General features: G+C 42.8%; 1 protein-coding gene across 1 annotated transcript; it reads left to right on the top strand.

The window, feature by feature from the left end:
* Positions 1 to 17490: 17490 nt before the first annotated feature.
* LOC141770123 (natterin-3-like) lies at positions 17491 to 19458 on the top strand. Its single transcript, XM_074639785.1, has 2 exons — positions 17491 to 17530; positions 18385 to 19458. Exons 1-2 carry the CDS (start codon positions 17491 to 17493, stop codon positions 19326 to 19328), a joined length of 984 nt encoding a protein of 327 aa, XP_074495886.1. The 3' UTR covers positions 19329 to 19458.
* The last annotated feature ends 379 nt before the right edge of the window (positions 19459 to 19837 follow it).

Genomic DNA, 19837 nt, shown 5'->3' with positions numbered 1-19837 from the left:
GTTTCAATGGTCCATTATGTTGTGAACTCTGCAGTCCTGTTTTGACCTGTGCAAATGTAGCCGGAACGGTCTGCAGGTCCCGACCACACTGCGTTGTGTTCTGGTGCACAATCAGACGCTGGACACTGGCATGTCTTGTTGAACTCAGGTTTATTCCTGTTTTGAGCCCAGAGAGAGCAAAATGCTGTCATATGGGTTTTATCCTCATAGAAAAACACCTCTCGCAGTCAGGTTCAGTGCAGACTCATTATAAACATGAAAATAACTCAAAACATGTAAATCAAATAAGACACAATAAAAAAAATATTTTACAGACCCCTATGGCTGTCATGAAAATTACACTGTACCACAATCACCTCACACAATATACTTAAAATGAATACTATAATTACTGAACACGGTAATGGGAGTACAACACATATACACATACCTGTTTTGAGCCCAGAGAGAGCAAAATGCTGTCATATGGGTTTTATCCTCATAGAAAAACACCTAACATGAGAAAAGGACAAGCTTACATGTGGATCCCACGGGAAGATAAAACGGCGACACCAGCACACACACATGTTTAGCTAGTGAGCTTAGCCTCTCAAAACTCACTTTACAAGTAAAAAGCACGACAGAAAATGACCCAGTTCGTCTGTCCTAATGATACTATGCAAGAGTAAACTGCTCTGTGTAATTAAATCAACATTAAAACATTAGAATTCACACTTTACATCGCGCTACTTTAGATACATACCTCTCGCAGTCAGGTTCAGTGCAGACTGACGAGAGAGCGGAGGAGACGCAGTACGTCTGCTAACAACCACCAGAGGGCGCTGTAGCACAAACTAAAACAGTACTCCCAATACCAAGGATAAACTTAGGAACAACACAACAAGTGAGGGATTTTGGTGAAATTAATACATATTGCAATAAAACACATAACATAAGAAATAAAAATTACAAATATTATTTACTGTCACTTCTTCTATCTGTTACATTCACCCCTCTTTAATTTCGCCAAATCCCGAAAACATACAGAGGGTTGTGCAAGATAAATAAATCAATTTTACAAAGCACAATTTTCACATTCTTTCGGTCCAAGATAACCCTGGGAATCTAATTCCCCACACAGCATATTAGCTACTTGCTAAGTAAGTTCAGAGAAAACAGAAGTTGATCAGGCTACTGCTTCTCCTAGTATATATGATGCCTTTTACACCACATGAGATCTTGGCATTCAATCCCGTCAATGTGAACATTTTATGACCCAAAACAAAAGAAGAAATGTACTGTATAAAAACAAAACACAAAACTCATTTCTATACCTCTTCTGCCCTGTTTAAAACAAGGTGAGTAAGGACTGTGACCTACTGTTAAACCTGTCTACAATACCCCGTGTGAAAGGTTTTTGCGCCATGTTCTCTATCAGGCGATTGACTGCTTTGACAACCCTGCCTGTACGTGTTCTGACTACGTGCCTGTCAGGCCCTGAACCTTGTGTAGGTATCTGTCTATCAGTCACTGTTGTGGGTGAGGTGATGTTACAGGGTTCTGGCTCATCTAGGTCAGAAACGGTGGCTAAAGGGTCAACATCAGTGTCAGTCATGTATGGCTCGGGGAGCTCACTGGAACCGGGCAAGTCTCTCACAGGTAAGGTTTCCTCTCTTTCTTCCTTGTTTCCACCACCATTGGCAGGATCAGACTGGGGCCTTACAAGTGGCAGGTGATCAGAGTCTCTAGGTGGGGAGTATGACATCTCAACCTCCATTCCTGACTCTCTATCATCTCCCAAAGACTCACAGTCAACATCAGATGATGTGCATATCCATGAGTGGGTACGGTCCTCAGAAGCTTCGACCGCCAGGCCACTCAAAGTATCAATGGACGGAGACTGAAACTCGCTCTCCTCGTCTGAAGCACCTGAATCCAGCTCCCCACTGATTTGTTCTGGGATTGGTAGGAAGCTCACATCCAATATCAAATTCCGGTGTACAACTTTGGTTTTCCCGCCATCGTCCGCAACTTTATAGATGTGAGTCTGAGGTTTCCGATCCATGACAGTGTAGATAGTGGGTTCCCATTTATCTGCCAACTTCCTCTTTCCTCTTTCCCCTTTATTTGCGAGCAGAACTCTGTCACCAACATTCAGGCAAGTGCCACGGACTCTCTTGTTGTAACCATCAGCTTGATGCTGCTGCTCTTTCCTTGCATGCTGCTGAGCAATGCCAGCGGCTTCATGGAGGCTTGCCGTCAGTTTCTCGGCGTAGGTCTTGTAGTCAACCACGACTGTGTCTTTCAGGACCTGCTTGAAGACCACATCCACCGGAAGTCTGGGGACCCGACCATACATTAAGTAGAATGGGGCGTATCCAGTTGTTTCATGGATGGTGGCGTTGTAAGCAAAGGTCAAGGTTTGTATCTGTTGTGCCCAGTGTTGTTTTGCTGCTAATGGTAAGGCACGCAACATACTGCCAAGTGTCCTATTAAACCTCTCAGTTTGCCCATTTCCCATGGGATGGTATGCAGTTGTGTGTGACTTTGCGATCCCTGTGAGGCTGAGGAGTTCTGCTAGGAGTTTACTTTCGAAATTGGCTCCCTGATCTGAATGGATTCGCTGTGGAAAACCATATATGCAGAACACATTATCCCACAACTTCTTCGCAACTTGCTTTGCAGTCTGGTTTACACAAGGGAACGCGTGAGCCAACTTTGTAAAGTGGTCAGTTATGACCAAGACATCAACTGATCTTTGTTTGTTATCCTCAGCGCTCCAGAAATCTATGCATACCAACTCCATGGGTGCAGAAGTGCGAATGCTCTCCAAGGGAGCTCGGGCAGCTGGTTCAGGAGTCTTTGCTAGGATACATCGTTGGCAGCATTTCACATATTCCTTTATGTCTCTTTCCATTTGCGGCCAGAAAAAGCGTTGTCTGGCAAGGTGTAGGGTTCTGGCTTGCCCTTGATGCCCTGCAAGGTCATGCACACCAGAAAGGGCATTGACCTTCAAACTGGCGGGTAAGACAAACTGGTACCTTTTCTGCCTGGTTAAAGAGTCTTTGGTAATCCTATAGAGGACTCCATCTTGGACTTTCATCCGATGCCACTGCTTGCATAGCATCTGTGCTCTTGGACTTAGCCTACATCTCTCTCTTCTAGATGGCAGCTTACCCCGCTCCACAAACAGCCGGACCTCCCCAATGTCTGGATCCTGTTGCTGGCCGTGCCGAAGCTCATCAATAGAGAAGGCTGGAAGGGTGTCTTGTTCTGAGTGTGCCACCTGGGGCAGAACCTGGAGGAACTGAACTGCTCTTGACTCTGCAGCTTTCTCCCACTCAATGTGAGCTTCACAGATGGACTTAACATCAGCGGAATCCTGATTTCCAGGTGGCTTGTGCTGTAGCGCATCTGTGATCACACAGCCTGAGTTATATGCCTGAAGACATTGGACCTTGCACCGGAAAACATCCTGGACTCCTTCCTCCTTTGTTCCCTCGGCTTCTACCAAAAGGTTCTCATATGGCTCGCTGATCAATCTTTGGCCCACTGACCTAGCAAAAGGGTCTCTACTTAAGGCATCTGCCACAATGTTTTTCACCCCAGGTATATGTTTAAGATCGAACATGTATGGGGACAGCTTGGCCACCCACCGCTGTTCGCAAGCGTCAAGTTTTGGTTTTGTCATTATATAGGTCAATGGATTATTGTCGGTCCACACTGTGAAACAGTGACCCTTCAACCAGTGACTGAATTTTTCACAAACACTCCACTTGAGCGCTAGAAATTCCAGGCGATGGGCGGGATACCTCTTTTGTGAGCCAGTGAGGGTCTTGCTCGCAAAAGCAATCGGACGGGCTTTGGTTTCACCTTCTGGTAACTGTGACAAAACGGCCCCGAGGCCATCAAGAGAAGCGTCGATGGATAGGATCAGTGGTTTGGAGAAATCCGGGTGAGCGAGGACTGCACAGTTCAGAAGCTTCTCCTTGAGGCTGAGGAAGGCAGAGTCACAGTCATCAGTCCAGTCTGCAGGTGTGAGCTTTCTGAAGACACCGGGATTCTGGTTTAACTTTCTAACCTTCCCTCTCCGTTTTTGACCAGCTGTAAGGGCAAACAGAGGCTTTGCTGTGGCGGAGCAGTTGGGCATAAAGTGCTGATAGTAGAACACCATTCCCAAAAATGACTTTACTCTCCGAACTGAAGGTGTGCAGCCGTCATCCTCCATTAAATCCTTCTTTGACATTTTGACGATAACTTCAACTTTCTCTGGGTCAACAGCTACCCCATCACCGTCAATAATGTGTCCGAGGAATTTCACGGACCGCTGCAACAGGTGGCATTTTTTTGGACTCAGCTTCAGGTTGTGCTCTCTCAGCCTCTGAAAAACAACCTCCAGCCTATTGAGGGCTTCTTGCTCAGATGGGGCAAAGACCAGGAGGTCGTCAAGATAGCACAGCAAGCTACTGAAGTTTAGATCACCAAAAATGCTCAGCATCATTCTCATGAAAGATGCGGGACTGTTACAAAGTCCCTGGGGCATTCTGTTGTACTCATGTAAGCCCAGGGGTGTTGTGAAGGCGGTGAATTTCTTGTCTTCCTCGTGCATGGTCAGGTTGTAAAAACCTGATGTTAGGTCCATGGTGCTGAAGACAGTGTTTCCGCCAAGAGCCGCCAAGCAGTCCGACTGATGAGGCAGGGGATGAGCATCTTTGATGGTCCTTGCATTCAGCCACCGGAAGTCTGTGCATATCCTGAGGTCACCATTTTTTTTCCAGACCATCACGAGTGGGGATGCATATTCGCTCATTGACTTCCGAATGATTCCCTGCTCTTCCATCTCAGTGAGGACCTGGCGCAGCTTTTGGTAGTGAGCTGGAGGCACTCTGCGATATGGAAGACGGAAAGGACGGTCATCTGTAAGCCGGATCCTATGCACAAAGCCCTTGGCTTCTCCACAATCTAGATGGTGTTTTGAAAACACATCCTGGTACTGTTCCATCATTTCCACCAGTTGGATCTTGGTGGAAGAGCTCACTTGGCAATTATCGATGTTGACATCCCCCAGGCCAACATTCTGCAGTCTCTGTTTCAGGTCAGTATTATCAGCGTGTTTGTCATGAGTCACTTTATCTGCGTCATTTTCTTTCTCACAGGAGCCTTGGGGCAGTGTGAAATCTTCAACTGCAACGCAGGGAGAAACATCTGCCAGCTTGCAGTTTCTTTTCAGGGTGAGTGGCTTTTCTGTGTAATTGGTGACCTTCATGGGAACCCAGCCATCTCCCCACAAAGGTGTGACCACTCTGCCAACCATGATACCCCGAGGGATGCACTTGGAAGAGGTAGGTTCCACCACTACTGTGCTCCCAGGTGACATAGGGACATTACTTGGCAACTTGCCCCATAGCAGGTATTCTTGTTTGGGGAGTAGAGTCACTGCTTGGGTTAGCTTAACTGTACCCACCTTGTCTGGTACATCAGCCCCGTTCCACCTTGTGAGACCAGCCATCATCTCCAGAAACTGCTCGCACTCAGAGGACCCCTGTACATTGCATGAGACGAGTTTCCAGTAGTTTTCGTCATTTTTCAGCTGACTCATCACATATTTCAACATGTTGGTGCCTATGATGATGTCGTCCTTCTGACCAGCAACCACCAGGACCGGGACCATGCACTTTACCCCATACAGACCCAGCTCCATATCATATATGCACTTGGGGCTCACCTGTAGTCCTCCACAGCCAACAAGAATAATGCGCTGTGTCGGCTCTTGCCGCTGTGTCAAAACGTTCTCTGATAGGAGTCTTTGCTCTGCTTCTTCGCTTATTGTACAAGCCATTGATCCCGTATCAAGCAATCCTTGCAACTGAGCAGAATCACTGATCATCACTGGTGCATGGAATAACTCGTCAAATGGCTCAACTTTGTGTATATTCTGAATGATTACTGTGCAATCCTCTGGCATTGCTTTGCAGACATTTGCATACACCTCTTTCAAATCCTCATTTCCTTCAAGGGTTGGTCCTTTAACGCCCACACGTCCCCTCGCCAAATGTGAGCTGTCTAGTTTAAACCTGCTCCACCTTGCTCATTTCTGGGCTGTGTTTGGACAGGTTGTGACGTGGCATTATTTCTTGACTTTCGTTGGTGGCATTCTCTCCTCCAATGGCCAGGCTTGAAACAGCTCATGCAGAGATTTTCCTGCCTGCAGTGCATAGTTGTTGAGTGGTCACCGGACTGGCAAACCTTGCATCTCCTTTGAGTAAAATTTGCTTGCTCCCCAATAGGTGGTGTAACTACTGCTGACTGAGCCTTCTGCTCCAGCACGCGGTCCAGCAAGCTGATGAGGGACTGAATGCAGACACTCTCTGCCTGAGAAGAGGATGAGGGCCCCATTGCATTCTGGTCGCAGGTAAGCTCCCTGGCATTATCAGTAGCTACAGCCTCCATTGCTGAAGTCTGGGCATGTGCACCAACCTGCTTTGGTTGTGGAGGCCGACATGTTTTACCTTGAGACTTGGTCCTAGCCTCTCTCTGGTTTTCAGTGAGGCGCTCCTGGATCTCATCTGCTGTCCATTTCTCTGCTGTTTTAAACTTCAGAACACTTGAAAGTGCAGGGTCGGGGCAGTGTTTCACAAACATCATTGTGACTTCATGAGAGGGATCTTCAATATTCCGTCCCTGCCTCCTCAGACACTCATCTGCCACATCCACAGCTTTATTCAAGCGGATCCAATAGTCCATTGGGCTTTCTCCGGCCAAAGGGAGAGTGTTATAAAAATCTGCCATCCATCTTCAACCGCTTATCCGGGATCGGGTCGCGGGGGCAACAGCTCCAGCAGGGGACCCCAAACTTCCCTTTCCCGGGCCACATTAACCAGCTCTGACTGGGGGATCCCGAGGCGTTCCCAGGCCAGAGTAGAGATATAATCTCTCCATCTAGTCCTGGGTCTTCCCCGTGGTCTCCTCCCAGCTGGTCGTGCCTGGAACACCTCCCAAGGGAGGCGCCCAGGAGGCATCCTTGCTAGATGCCCGAACCACCTCAACTGGCTCCTTTCGACGCAAAGGAGCAAGGACTCTACTCCGAGTCCCTCACGGATGACTGAGCTTCTTACCCTATCTCTAAGGGAGACGCCAGCCACCCTCCTGAGGAAACCCATTTCGGCCGCTTGCACCCGCCAAAGGCATCGAAGAATATGTTACCTCACTAAAATGTTGTTTGAGTATATCAAAGACAAGCTTGGAGTCTTCAGCAGGCCTTAAAGATGGAATGCTGCGCAGGGTGACCTTGACAACATCTCTAGCTTTTCCCATCAATCTTGAAATTATTTCTTGGGAATGCTCATGAGGCGGGACACCCCTCTTATTTAGGTAAGCATCCATGATTTCCTCCCATTCATGTACTGTGTGTTTGTCGGTTCCATCACCCCTGAAGTGTGGTGGCTCCTTCACATCTGACTGCATCACTAACTTCACCCCAGTCATGTTTAACTCAGAGAGACCCGGGCCCGTGTTCAAACTAGGTGCATGAGTAGTTCGATCTTCTTGGCTACCTGCAGTTTTCTGCATCTGGCTTGCAATACTCTCTCCAATTTGGTTGGCTAACTGTGTTATGAGATCCCCTATGTCTGGATAACTCATGTCTGGACTAGGCATGTGCTGTCTGGGAGAAAGTACATCGGTGTGCATGTGAGTGGAAGAGAATGCAGGGTGGCCTACTACACTAGCACCCCTTACTGAAGTTGATTCTACTTCACCAAAAAGCTTGCCCCGCCCGGAGCTTACTGCCCCAGCACCCCTAACTGGAGTTGAGTATACGTCTCCCAAAAGCTTGCCCCGTCTGAAGCTTACTGAACCAGTACCCCCATCATGGCCAAATGGTATCTTAACATTTTTACCATCAGTCATCTTAGCTAGGTTTGTTATCTCTTAACCAAAGCTAATAAGAGGTAAGTGAATACTCAACATACACAAAAAAAACAGGATAAAAATGAACTTGTGAAGACTAAAGCACCAACAACACTTAACACTCACAATATATGCAGTATTTGTCACAGCATTAATGTCTCTGAAGTGTGTTAGTACTTGTTACAGCATCAGTGTCCTTGAAATGTTAATACTTGCTGCAGCAACCACCGGCGATCACGCTGACGATGATCTGAAGCGGAGAAATCCGGGTCACGGCACCAATGTAGCCGGAACGGTCTGCAGGTCCCGACCACACTGCGTTGTGTTCTGGTGCACAATCAGACGCTGGACACTGGAATGTCTTGTTGAACTCAGGTTTATTCCTGTTTTGAGCCCAGAGAGAGCAAAATGCTGTCATATGGGTTTTATCCTCATAGAAAAACACCTCTCGCAGTCAGGTTCAGTGCAGACTCATTATAAACATGAAAATAACTCAAAACATGTAAATCAAATAAGACACAATAAAAAAAATATTTTACAGACCCCTATGGCTGTCATGAAAATTACACTGTACCACAATCACCTCACACAATATACTTAAAATGAATACTATAATTACTGAACACGGTAATGGGAGTACAACACATATACACATTCTGCCACCACATTGACTGCAAACAACCTAAATTGCTAAGAAGTGAAAGTCAATTGTTCGTTCCATTGCAACATCAGCGCCCAGCAGCAGAGTTACGCTTCCACCATTTTGGACCGAAAGCAACTACCGGACGCCAGTACAACGTAGAAGAGGGTCCAATAGACCACAGACCATGGATGTAGAAGATGTGTGTCCTGGTCTTTTGCCCTGCATGTTAGTAAATATCCTACAACTCCATTCAATTCTGTTGATGTCGTGCTACTAGCACTACTAGCTACTGGCCGATAGCCGGTTGTTTGGGAACAGAGACGTTAATATGTCCACCACGGTACAGGCTTATACCATACAGTCCATGGGTGTATTAGAAGATAATAAAAGTGATGAATTACAACCAATATATCCATTATTACAGCCACATACAGCTAGCAGGAAGCTGGTAGAACCCCATATGTCATATGAGCGTGCAGGGCGGTGCGGTCCCGTGGGTCTGATGCACGTTCTTTATGGCGAGGAAAATAACTCTGGATTCAGCTGTTAGTTCATTTTACAACTTTAGGACATAATGATTTAAATGAGGGCTATTTAAGAGTTCCTACTGGCAAGTTGATTTACCTAAAAAAAAATGATTCTCTGATTTACAGACGTATCTTTATACACCCATGGACACAGACTCATTGGCGTTTTCAGTCCAAAATGGCGGCAGCGCTACCGCAGTGCCATCTAGCGGCTGTTGTTGAAAAAGCACCAGAGTTTCATCTCTTTGCTTCTTTACTCTTTGTTAACTGTTACATACGTGTTGCTAACTGTTAGTTCTCTGTGTTCAGGGTCTACGTAAGCGTGAGTTGCTTCGGGAGGTTTTACTAGGGCTGTTAATCGATTCAAATATTTAATCGTATGATTGTCCGTAGTTGATAGCAAATTAATCGCACTCTTTTTTATCTGTTCAAAATGTACCTTAAAGGGAGATTTACTGCATTTAGCATAAAACAATATGCTCAGATCATAACATGGCAAACTGCAGCCCAACAGACAACAACAGCTGTCAGTGTGTCAGTGTGCTGACTTGACTATGACTTGCCCCCAAACTGCATGTGATTATCATAAAGTGGGCATGTCTGTAAAGAGGAGACTCGTGGGTACCCATAGAACCCATTTACATTCACTGATCTGGAGGTCAGAGGTCAAGGGACCCCTTTGAACATGGACATGACAGTTTTTCCTTGCCAAAATTTAACATAAGTTCAGAGCGTTATTTAACCTCCTTCCTGACAAGCTAGTATGACATGGTTGTTACCAATGAATTCATTTGTTTTTTTAGTTTCATATAATACCAGTATCTGCACTCTAGCACAAAAGCTGTTTTGTCTCATGGGTCTGTCTCTGATCTGTTATTTTTAATTTGACCGACAGTCATTACTGCTACAGTACCTGTTGACCAAGGCTACAGCTGTCCTCTATACATACAGACATATAAGGGTGTCACGATCATTTTTTTGGCCACGATCACGATCAGAGTCCTTTTATCATTCGCTATCTGCTGATAGAGTCCCTTAAAGGAACAAAACTGAATTATTAACCTGATTAAAAAATAGCATGTAACAATAAGATGTTATATTACTAAAGTTAGTTTCATGTTAGCAGCACTAAAGCATGTTAAATTAACTACTTAATTAAAAAATAACATCAGCTGTTTTAAAATAATGTCCTATTATTATTAACATGTACCGTCAGCAGCCAGACTGATCATGTCTGTACCTGAACACACACTCACCGTCAGTTTATTTCAAGATAGACAAGCAAATGTACACGGTATGATAACCTTCAGTTTCAATACTGCGGTATAACGTCACAGCTCTGCTCCCTGCATCTAATTACTTTCAAACTGTGATAACGTTTCAATGGTCCATTATGTTGTGAACTCTGCAGTCCTGTTTTGACCTGTGCAAACAGAGCTAATGCTAGCTAGCTCTGCTACCACATTAACTGCAAACAACGTAAATTGCTAAGAAGTGAAAGTCAATTGTTCGTTCCATTGCAGCATCAGCGCCCAACAGCAGAGCTACGCTTCCACCATTTTGGACCGAAAGCAACTACCGGACGCCAGTACAACGTAGAAGAAGGTCCAATAGACCACAGACCATGGATGTAGAAGAGGGTCCAATAGACCACAGACCATGGATGTAGAAGAGGGTCCAATAGACCACAGACCATGGATGTAGAAGAGGGTCTACTAGACCACAGACCATGGATGTAGAAGAGGGTCCAATAGACCACAGACCATGGATGTAGAAGAGGGTCCAATAGACCACAGACCATGGATGTAGAAGAGGGTCCAATAGACCACAGACCATGGATGTAGAAGAGGGTCCAATAGACCACAGACCATGGATGTAGAAGAGGTTGTGTCCTGTGCTTTTGCCCTGCATGTTAGTAAATATCCTACAACTCCATTAAATTCTGTTGATGTCGTGCTACTAGCACTACTAGCTACTGGCCGATAGCCGGTTGTTTGGGAACAGAGACGTTAATACGTCCACCACGGTACAGGCTTATACCATACAGTCCATGGATGTATTAGAAGATAATAAAAGTGATGAATTACAACCAATATATCCATTATTACAGCCACATACAGCTAGCAGGAAGCTGGTAGAACCCCATATGTCATATGAGCGTGCAGGGCGGTGCGGTCCCGTGGGTCTGATGCACGTTCTTTATGGCGAGGAAAATAACTCTGGATTCAGCTGTTAGTTCATTTTACAACTTTAGGACATAATGATTTAAATGAGGGCTATTTAAGAGTTCCTACTGGGAAGTTGATTTACCTAAAAAAAAATGATTCTCTGATTTACAGACGTATCTTTATACACCCATGGACACAGACTCATTGGCGTTTTCAGTCCAAAATGGCGGCAGCGCTACCGCAGTGCCATCTAGCGGCTGTTGTTGAAAAAGCACCAGAGTTTCATCTCTTTGCTTCTTTACTCTTTGTTAACTGTTACATACGTGTTGCTAACTGTTAGTTCTCTGTGTTCAGGGTCTACGTAAGCGTGAGTTGCTTCGGGAGGTTTTACTAGGGCTGTTAATCGATTCAAATATTTAATCGTATGATTGTCCGTAGTTGATTGCAAATTAATCGCACTCTTTTTTATTTGTTCAAAATGTACCTTAAAGGGAGATTTACTGCATTTAGCATAAAACAATATGCTCAGATCATAACATGGCAAACTGCAGCCTAACAGGCAACAACAGCTGTCAGTGTGTCAGTGTGCTGACTTGACTATGACTTGCCCCAAACTGCATGTGATTATCATAAAGTGGGCATGTCTGTAAAGGGGAGACTCGTGGGTACCCATAGAACCCATTTACATTCACTGATCTGGAGGTCAGAGGTCAAGGGACCCCTTCGAAAATGGACATGACAGTTTTTCCTTGCCAAAATTTAACATAAGTTCAGAGCGTTATTTAACCTCCTTCTTGACAAGCTAGTATGACATGGTTGTTACCAATGAATTCATTTGTTTTTTTTAGTTTCATATAATACCAGTATCTGCACTCTAGCACAAAAGCTGTTTTGTCTCATGGGTCTGTCTCTGATCTGTTATTTTTAATTTGACCGACAGTCATTACTGCTACAGTACCTGTTGACCAAGGCTACGGCTGTCCTCTATACATACAGACATATAAGGGTGTCCCGATCATTTTCTTGACCCGATCACGATCAGAGTCCTTTTATCATTCGCTATCTGCTGATAGAGTCCCTTAAAGGAACAAAACTGAATTATTAACCTGATTAAAAAATAGCATGTAACAATAAGATGTTATATTACTAAAGTTAGTTTCATGTTAGCAGCACTATAGCATGTTACATTAACTACTTAATTAAAAAATAACATCAGCTGTGAGCTTTTAAAATAATGTCCTATTATTATTAACATGTACCGTCAGCAGCCAGACTGATCATGTCTGTACCTTAACACACACTCACTGTCAGTTTATTTCAAGATAGACATACAAATGTACACGGTATGATAACCTTCAGTTTTAATACTGCGGTATAACGTCACAGCCCTGCTCCCTGCATCTAATTACTTTCAAACTGTGATAACGTTTCAATGGTCCATTATGTTGTGAACGCTGCAGTCCTGTTTTGACCTGTGCAAACAGAGCTAATGCTAGCTAGTTCTGCCACCACATTGACTGCAAACAACGTAAATTGCTAAGAAGTGAAAGTCAATTGTTCGTTCCATTTTAACATCAGCGCCCAACAGCAGAGTTACGCTTCCACCATTTTGGACTGAAAGCGACAACCGGACGGCAATAAAACATCCGCCTACAAAGTGCCGTACAAAAGTAAAACTAAATTATTTCTATTCTATTGTCATATTTAATGACTTTACCAACATGGCCTGTGTTGAATAATACAAATATTATAAATATGCATACTATTATAACTATTTACTTACGCTCTTAAAGTGAGCCTAGGACATAAATGGAAGTTAGAAAAATCCAGCACACAGATTTTGAGAGCAATCTCAATCTCAATAGCAGGACAGACTAGAGGAGCATGTCTAAATAGGGCAAAACACACATAATAGAGTAAAAATGGATCATTCTACAACATGACTAACTACCTTCATTCTAATGCATATCAAACATTTTCAGATGTATAACACGATGTAATTTTGCTATGAGAATCAAATACACTGTAAATAAGACAACATGGCTCTTACAGATGTTATAATAATAATCATCCAGTGTATCGAGTGGTAGAGGTCCCGGGTTCAAATCCCGGATGAGCCCCCAATTTGTCACAACCTGGCTCTCAAAGCCATGACAAATAGGGAGACACACCGTGGATCTTACAGATGTTACAATAATCATCATCCAGTGTAGTCGTACCATTGCAATTCCTGTAGAGACTCCATAAATGAGGCGCACCGCCGCTCAAAGCACCATCGTTGCCATCCTCCACCAAAACCTGCAGACAGACACAGCTGTTGGATTAAATAACCTCTATTGAGTTGAGCAGAAACACCCTACAACGGCACGATATGGTCTGTGTACAGTCCACTTACATAGGAAGAAATTAAGGAAGTTCAACAGTGGGTGTAAGATACAGTAAGACAACTCATTATAGTTTCATATAATGAGGAAGTAATAAACTTCTTCAAGTCGACTCCAAACCAGGTGACAAATTGAGGACATAAAAGAGCAAAATCTCTGTTACTTACCCACCAGTTTGTAGCATTAAACCAACCTTAAAATCCAGCCTTGGTGAAAATATCAAAACATCAAATGTTGAGCTACTGACACAGCTAAAAGTGTCAAAGTGTTTGTTTTAACAAACATGAGCACAGAAAAACACAACTGTGATCATTGAATTGTCTGTTTATGAATCTGAGATACTTCAAATTTCAAGTAGTGTTGAAATAATTGCTTTTAATTAGGTGAGTGGCAGTTAATTTCTTGCATTAGTAAGTTCACTTTCTACTTGGCAAACAAATAGCCACACCACAGATAGAGCCTGTGGGAAACAGTATCAGTTAAAAAAGCACAAAGCACCGAAAGAGCCCTTCAGCTGGCTCATTGACTGTAATGTTATTTCACCTCAACAAAACATAAATGTGGAGAAAAGTAATTCTTTAACTTTATCTACACAACTGCCATGTCTTCATCTCCATCAAAGTCTTGGGGTGCCCAAAGTGAAATGATTTCAGCAATACAACTTGCGGATTTTGACTGTGGATGTTTTTTTCAAGTACAGTAGTACCTCTCTCTGTGTTATCACCAGTTATCTCTAACAATGACTCATCACGTTCAGACCCTTCAGACACACACAGGTGATTCTGATTAGCTGATTAAGGCCTAGTCCACATGCACACAGGTATTTTTGTAAACATTGTTTTTCCTCCTTCATTCTCAAAAACAAATCTCTGACGAGACCAAAATGCAAAAACACAATTGATGCGCTGTCACACACGCAAATTTGATTATTGCATTTTAATTTTATTTTTGCTCATATAACACATACATATGTGGGAAATCATGACGCTATTGTAGAATTACAATTTCATTTTCAAGTTTACATTATCATTTGAATAAAGTCCCCTTCCATAGGGATTGAGTATGCAATGTCCACCATCAGGAAACATGAATGACATCACCAGGGAGAACGGAGGAAACTGGAGGAACAAGAATGAAGATAAAAATCCCCAGACCTGAGCTTCCCCGCCCATCTCCCCACCTTTACCTGATTTCATCATCAGCCTCTACAGTACTTATACCAGCCTCTTTCTGCTATCTGTCACCAGTTTCGTGGAACCTGGTCACCTGTCACCTACCTACCTGTCACCTACCTACCTGCCAGCCTGCCAGCCTGCCAGCCTGACCCTCTGCCTGATCCCTGGACTTCTGAACCTTGTGAGTTGTTGCAACTTACCCATACATTAACTGAACTGATCATGTCTGCTTTTGTCTGTGTTTGGGTCTTTCCCTTGTTGCCTTGCACACGCCAGCACACATCAGTAGTGATAACAGATTTTCTCTCAAAAACTTTAAACTCAATTTTTTTTACTTTATCTTCATTCATGTTATGTTTTTGATTAAAATATACATTTTTAAAAAGTGTCTAACCTACTTGCTGTGTCTACACTGACCAATAAACCTATAATATTATGATTATTATTATTATTATTATTATTATTATTATTATACTGATACATTCCCAAACTTCCCGACTGCAAAAAATGATTTTCCATGAGCAGACAATCTAAAGATGCTCATCTTTCACATGATCAAAGTCTTGTTTTTCTGTGCTCATGTTCTTTAAAACAAACACTGCCTTTTAGCTGTCTGAGTAGCTCAACATTTGATGATCTGATATTTTAAATAACAATGCTTCTGTTGTGTGTTTCATCTGCAGCTGAAGCTGAGTGTTGCTGACGATGGCTAAACCAGGTAAAGTGAAGCTGCCGTCACAGTATGATATTTCCATGCTGCTGTTTCTTTTCGTCATTTAAAATGGGATGAATAGAAATTGCTTATTACAAAAAACTATAACAAGCAAAAAATCCTATGGAACTAGAAGAGTGACAGTAAATGTTGGCATTGAAAACAGAACTTGAACTGAAAAAGGAAAGATTGGAATTGAAGAAGTTCCAGTGAAAAATAAAACACAAGCATTAAAAAAATACTTGATATTATTTTGATTAAGTTTAACAAGACTTATTGTGTGAATACTGTAATACAGCGTTCACAGTATGTTATCCAAATCTTTATTATTCTGCTTCTTCTTCTATTTCTTCCGTACGTTTTTTGGACTCTAACTACTTCTGCATACTTTCAGCTACAGAAACTGTTCAACTATCAAAATATTCATCTCTTTAAGGACATCAGTGCTTACATTCAACTTTTACCTCTTATACTTTTTAAAATCCACACACAGTAGAGAAAATACTACACCGTGGATATGGTCATGAATGGGACCTCTTCTTTTTATGTTACCTGTAACTCCACAAACTAATAGTTAGCTAAATGATATGCTCCTAAGTAACACAGTTACTAGTTATCTTGACATGCAAACCAGGGGTGTAATGATTCATCTACTACATCGATGTATCGATTTATATTCCTACGATCCAACTACATCGACAGGTACTCAACAAGTTGTCCTTAACGGGGATGTATATCGACCTATAATCAATTGGCAAAGTAAATTATTGATTGCATCGATACTAAGAATTTACACCTTGTATATAAGCACGTCAAACGTAATATGAATGTATTTTTTTCATAGTTTTGATAGTAAAGAAATGTTAAATGTTACTCCGGTTCACTCTCCCTGTGTAGCGGCAGGCTGATAGAGAGGAAGAGCCAGACAAGTGAGAGATTTTCAAGCCGGGTTTAAGGTCGAGTGTGTGGAAACAGTTTGACTTTTGCATAAAGGGAGATGTCCTAAATCACCCGCTGTTTGCAGAATATGCAAAGGCCAGATAAATAAAACGGAACCACGACCAATCTTTCCACGCACCTACTGTGACACCAGTATTATTGCTCTACCATTTATATTGAAAAGGAGAACAGAAGCAGGTGCTTAAACTACGGTGACCAGACGTCCCGATTTGTCCGGGACTGTCCCGGTTTCAAGTTAGGTGTCACGAGTCCAGACAAATATCTGTCAAACAGTCGCATGTCCCAGTTTTCAACAGTCACTAACTAATTGTCCCGGTTTTCGCAAGAATCAAAATAACAATATTATGCTTACATAGACGTTTATCATGTTCCACTCATTAATTAATTTATGCGCACGAGATAAGAGCCAGCACAGCGCATCGCTGCTGTCTTTAACTATATAGTGATGTTGTCTGGCAACAATTACGCACAGACACGTCTGATCCGCTGGTTACATTTTGTGCAGTTTTGAACCACAGAGTCCTCCGTGCTTATGAGCACATCAAACGTGTTGTTTTGATTAATTATACACAGTTCCTTCTGCGCATCAACAGGCATTTCGCTCCTCTCATAACTCCCTCAGGACCGGCCGTTCATGTCAGTCTTTCACCCGGTGTCTCCATCCTGGACAAAATGTCTGAGCTCCACAATTTAATTATAATAGCCTGAGGCTGAGCCGAGCAACATGATGTGATCAAAATGGTTCAGGTTCAAAACTAAAGTTGAAAAATAATGTATGTAGTCCCAGACAACAATATGCTTCCTCTGAGAGAAACTCTCTACAGGACTCCCAAACTGTCAGTAGGTCATCAGGGGGAGAGCCCTGTGATTAAAGGGGGAGAAAGTAATGAATGTGACACAGTAAGTCATAATTGTCACAGCCGCTAATGCACCCCCTATAATAATGCCTTCTTTTTCATCCCACCCTATGCTCAAATGCGCTACAGGTGCACCATGTTAGCCATTGTGTGAGCGCATGAACGTGTGTGCGCACGATGGCTAGATTAAACCACTGTTCATTCGACCTGAAGAGAAGTTGGTTGCATTTTATTTTTTGTTCAATATTATTGCTCTACCTTTTGCTTTGAAAATGAGAACATCATTTAACTTGAATTTGATCTTTTGTTAAATATTGCACTGTCTTTTGTATGAGTTATATGTATTTGCCATTAATCGTTGTGTTTACTTGTTTATATCCATAATTAATTTATCCCTGATTCCCTTACAAGAAAAACTTTGAGGAATCCTGACCTGCATTGTGCAGTATCAGCTATTTATTTCACACTGATAGAATTTTTGGCAAAAAAGGTATTGTGTCGATTTCAAGTCATTGAATTGAATCGTATCATATCGTATTGCTCTATATGAGCCAATATCGTCCTTGAACCGTATCGGAATCATGGAAAATTATAATAACGCATCGTTGTAAAAACGTATCACCGTTACACCCCTAATGCTAAACATTGCAGCTTATGTTAGAGCAGTTAAACACACAGTTGAATCCATTCCTAACACTTTTTCCAAACTCTTTAAATGAGTTTTACGGTGTATGCACAGTGCTTCAACATGTGTAGAAATCCAGAGCTTGACAGACCTCCATGCCTAGTTACGGTTGCTAAGCTATGATTGGACAATCACTGTTTGGGCGAGGGGTTAAGCTATGGTCAGTTTGGCTTCTTCTAAAATTCATGACAATTTGATAAGTGATTTAAAAATAATTTTGAGGTAAATGTTTTGCTCTTCACTCTCCATTGGCCAGTTTTTGTTTTGCCCTATAAAGCATTCATTCCAAGCTTGTCTATTTTCAAAAAGTTTTGGGAATACATTGATTGATTTCTGATGTAAGTTGGTTTATACTTAACATTGTTCCTATCTGTGCCTTCTCAAAGTTACCATTGAACAAACCAACCTGGAATGGCAGACCTTTGACGGCTCTATCCCCGACGGAGCCGTTTCAATCTACAATGGATACGAAAAACGCACCGACTACATTGCCAGATGTGGGATCGCAGCCGGCTTCTTCTGCCCTCACCTGGATCATTACTGCCACTACTCCTTCCGAGACAAAGAGATTCGTAGCTCCACATTTGAGATCCTGGTGAACAAAGATGACTTTGAGTCTTTGAAGTGGAAGAATGGCTCCTACGGTTCAGTGCCTGCAAATGCAGTCTACAGCTCCCCCGATAACATGTATGTTGGGAAGAACCAGTATGGTCTTGGGAAGATGCATGTTATAAATAAGACCTTCTACCTTCCCTGGGGAGGTAAAGAGTATAGGTACGATGAGTACCAGATTCTGACCTTTAACCCAGATGTAATCAGCGAGCACATTTCTGATGTCAAGTATAAAACTGATGATCTTAACATCATTAAGTATCCTCCAGAGAACATGAAAAATTCTACAGTCGTCAACAACAGCAACCAGCCAGTGACACAGACAGCCACCCTCTCAAAGTCAATCAAAGTGGAGAAAAGGTGGGACACCAGCTTTTCCATAACAGCGGGCGTCACGACTGGCATCACTGCCGGAATCCCAATTATTGGCGAAGCAAGTGTCGAGTTTAGCGTGGAGACAACCCTCCAGTTCTCGAAGGGGACCACTCACACGGAGTCAAGCACCCACTCTGTTGCTGTTGAGTGCAAAGTCCCACCACACCACTCCTGCAAAGTCAGTTTGGTGGGGTACAAGTACGGGGCAGACATCCCTTACACTGCACGCCTCAGACGCACCTACAGGAACGGGGACATCAAGTGGACGTCCATCACCGGGACCTACAAAGGCGTCAACGTGGGAGAAGTCCGGGCTGTGGTGGATCCCTGTGAACCTCTGTAGGCCCTGTCCCTGAAAGAATAATGGAAGAGGCTCCATGAGTTACAGTACCTGACATATTGTATGTTGGATACCCGTAACGAAAACCTAAAAAAAACAAGTTTTATTTTTGCTTTAATTTAGCATTTATCGATTTCTTCAGTTTTTCAACAAATTGTTTACCAGGCAACAAATGTTTTTGTTGAGGTATCACCTATAATGTCAGAGACACACACCCCCAAAACCTACCCTAATTCAGAGTTTAACCAATTAATTAATTAATTGACTTTAATTGACTAACCAATTGAAAATTACAGAAATACTTGGAAACATTGTTGTGAAACTGGTGAATCGGTATGATTTCTTTCCTTTCATTGAGCTTAGAGTGATTTAGTCTCAGATATGATTTTATTCCACATATATAATTCCATATGTCTTTGTGCTCATTTAATAGTGATAACAAGTATTTGATTTTCTTTCATTCTTCAATATGTAATCCTGTGTGCTTTTATATTCACTGGTTGGTAAAAATA

Source organism: Sebastes fasciatus, chromosome 6 (genome assembly GCF_043250625.1).
Source record: "Sebastes fasciatus isolate fSebFas1 chromosome 6, fSebFas1.pri, whole genome shotgun sequence".
Classification (NCBI taxonomy): Eukaryota; Metazoa; Chordata; class Actinopteri; order Perciformes; family Sebastidae; genus Sebastes; species Sebastes fasciatus.
Note: the sequence above shows the minus strand (reverse complement) of the source record. Positions and strands in the feature narration are given on the sequence as shown.

Excerpts from the sequence above, each read along its gene's own strand:
- LOC141770123 (XM_074639785.1), top strand. The coding sequence starts at position 17,491 with ATGGCTAGATTAAACCACTGTTCATTCGACCTGAAGAGAA. Across the intron at positions 17,531-18,384 it reads TTCATTCGACCTGAAGAGAA|TTACCATTGAACAAACCAAC; the intron begins GTTGGTTGCATT and ends GCCTTCTCAAAG.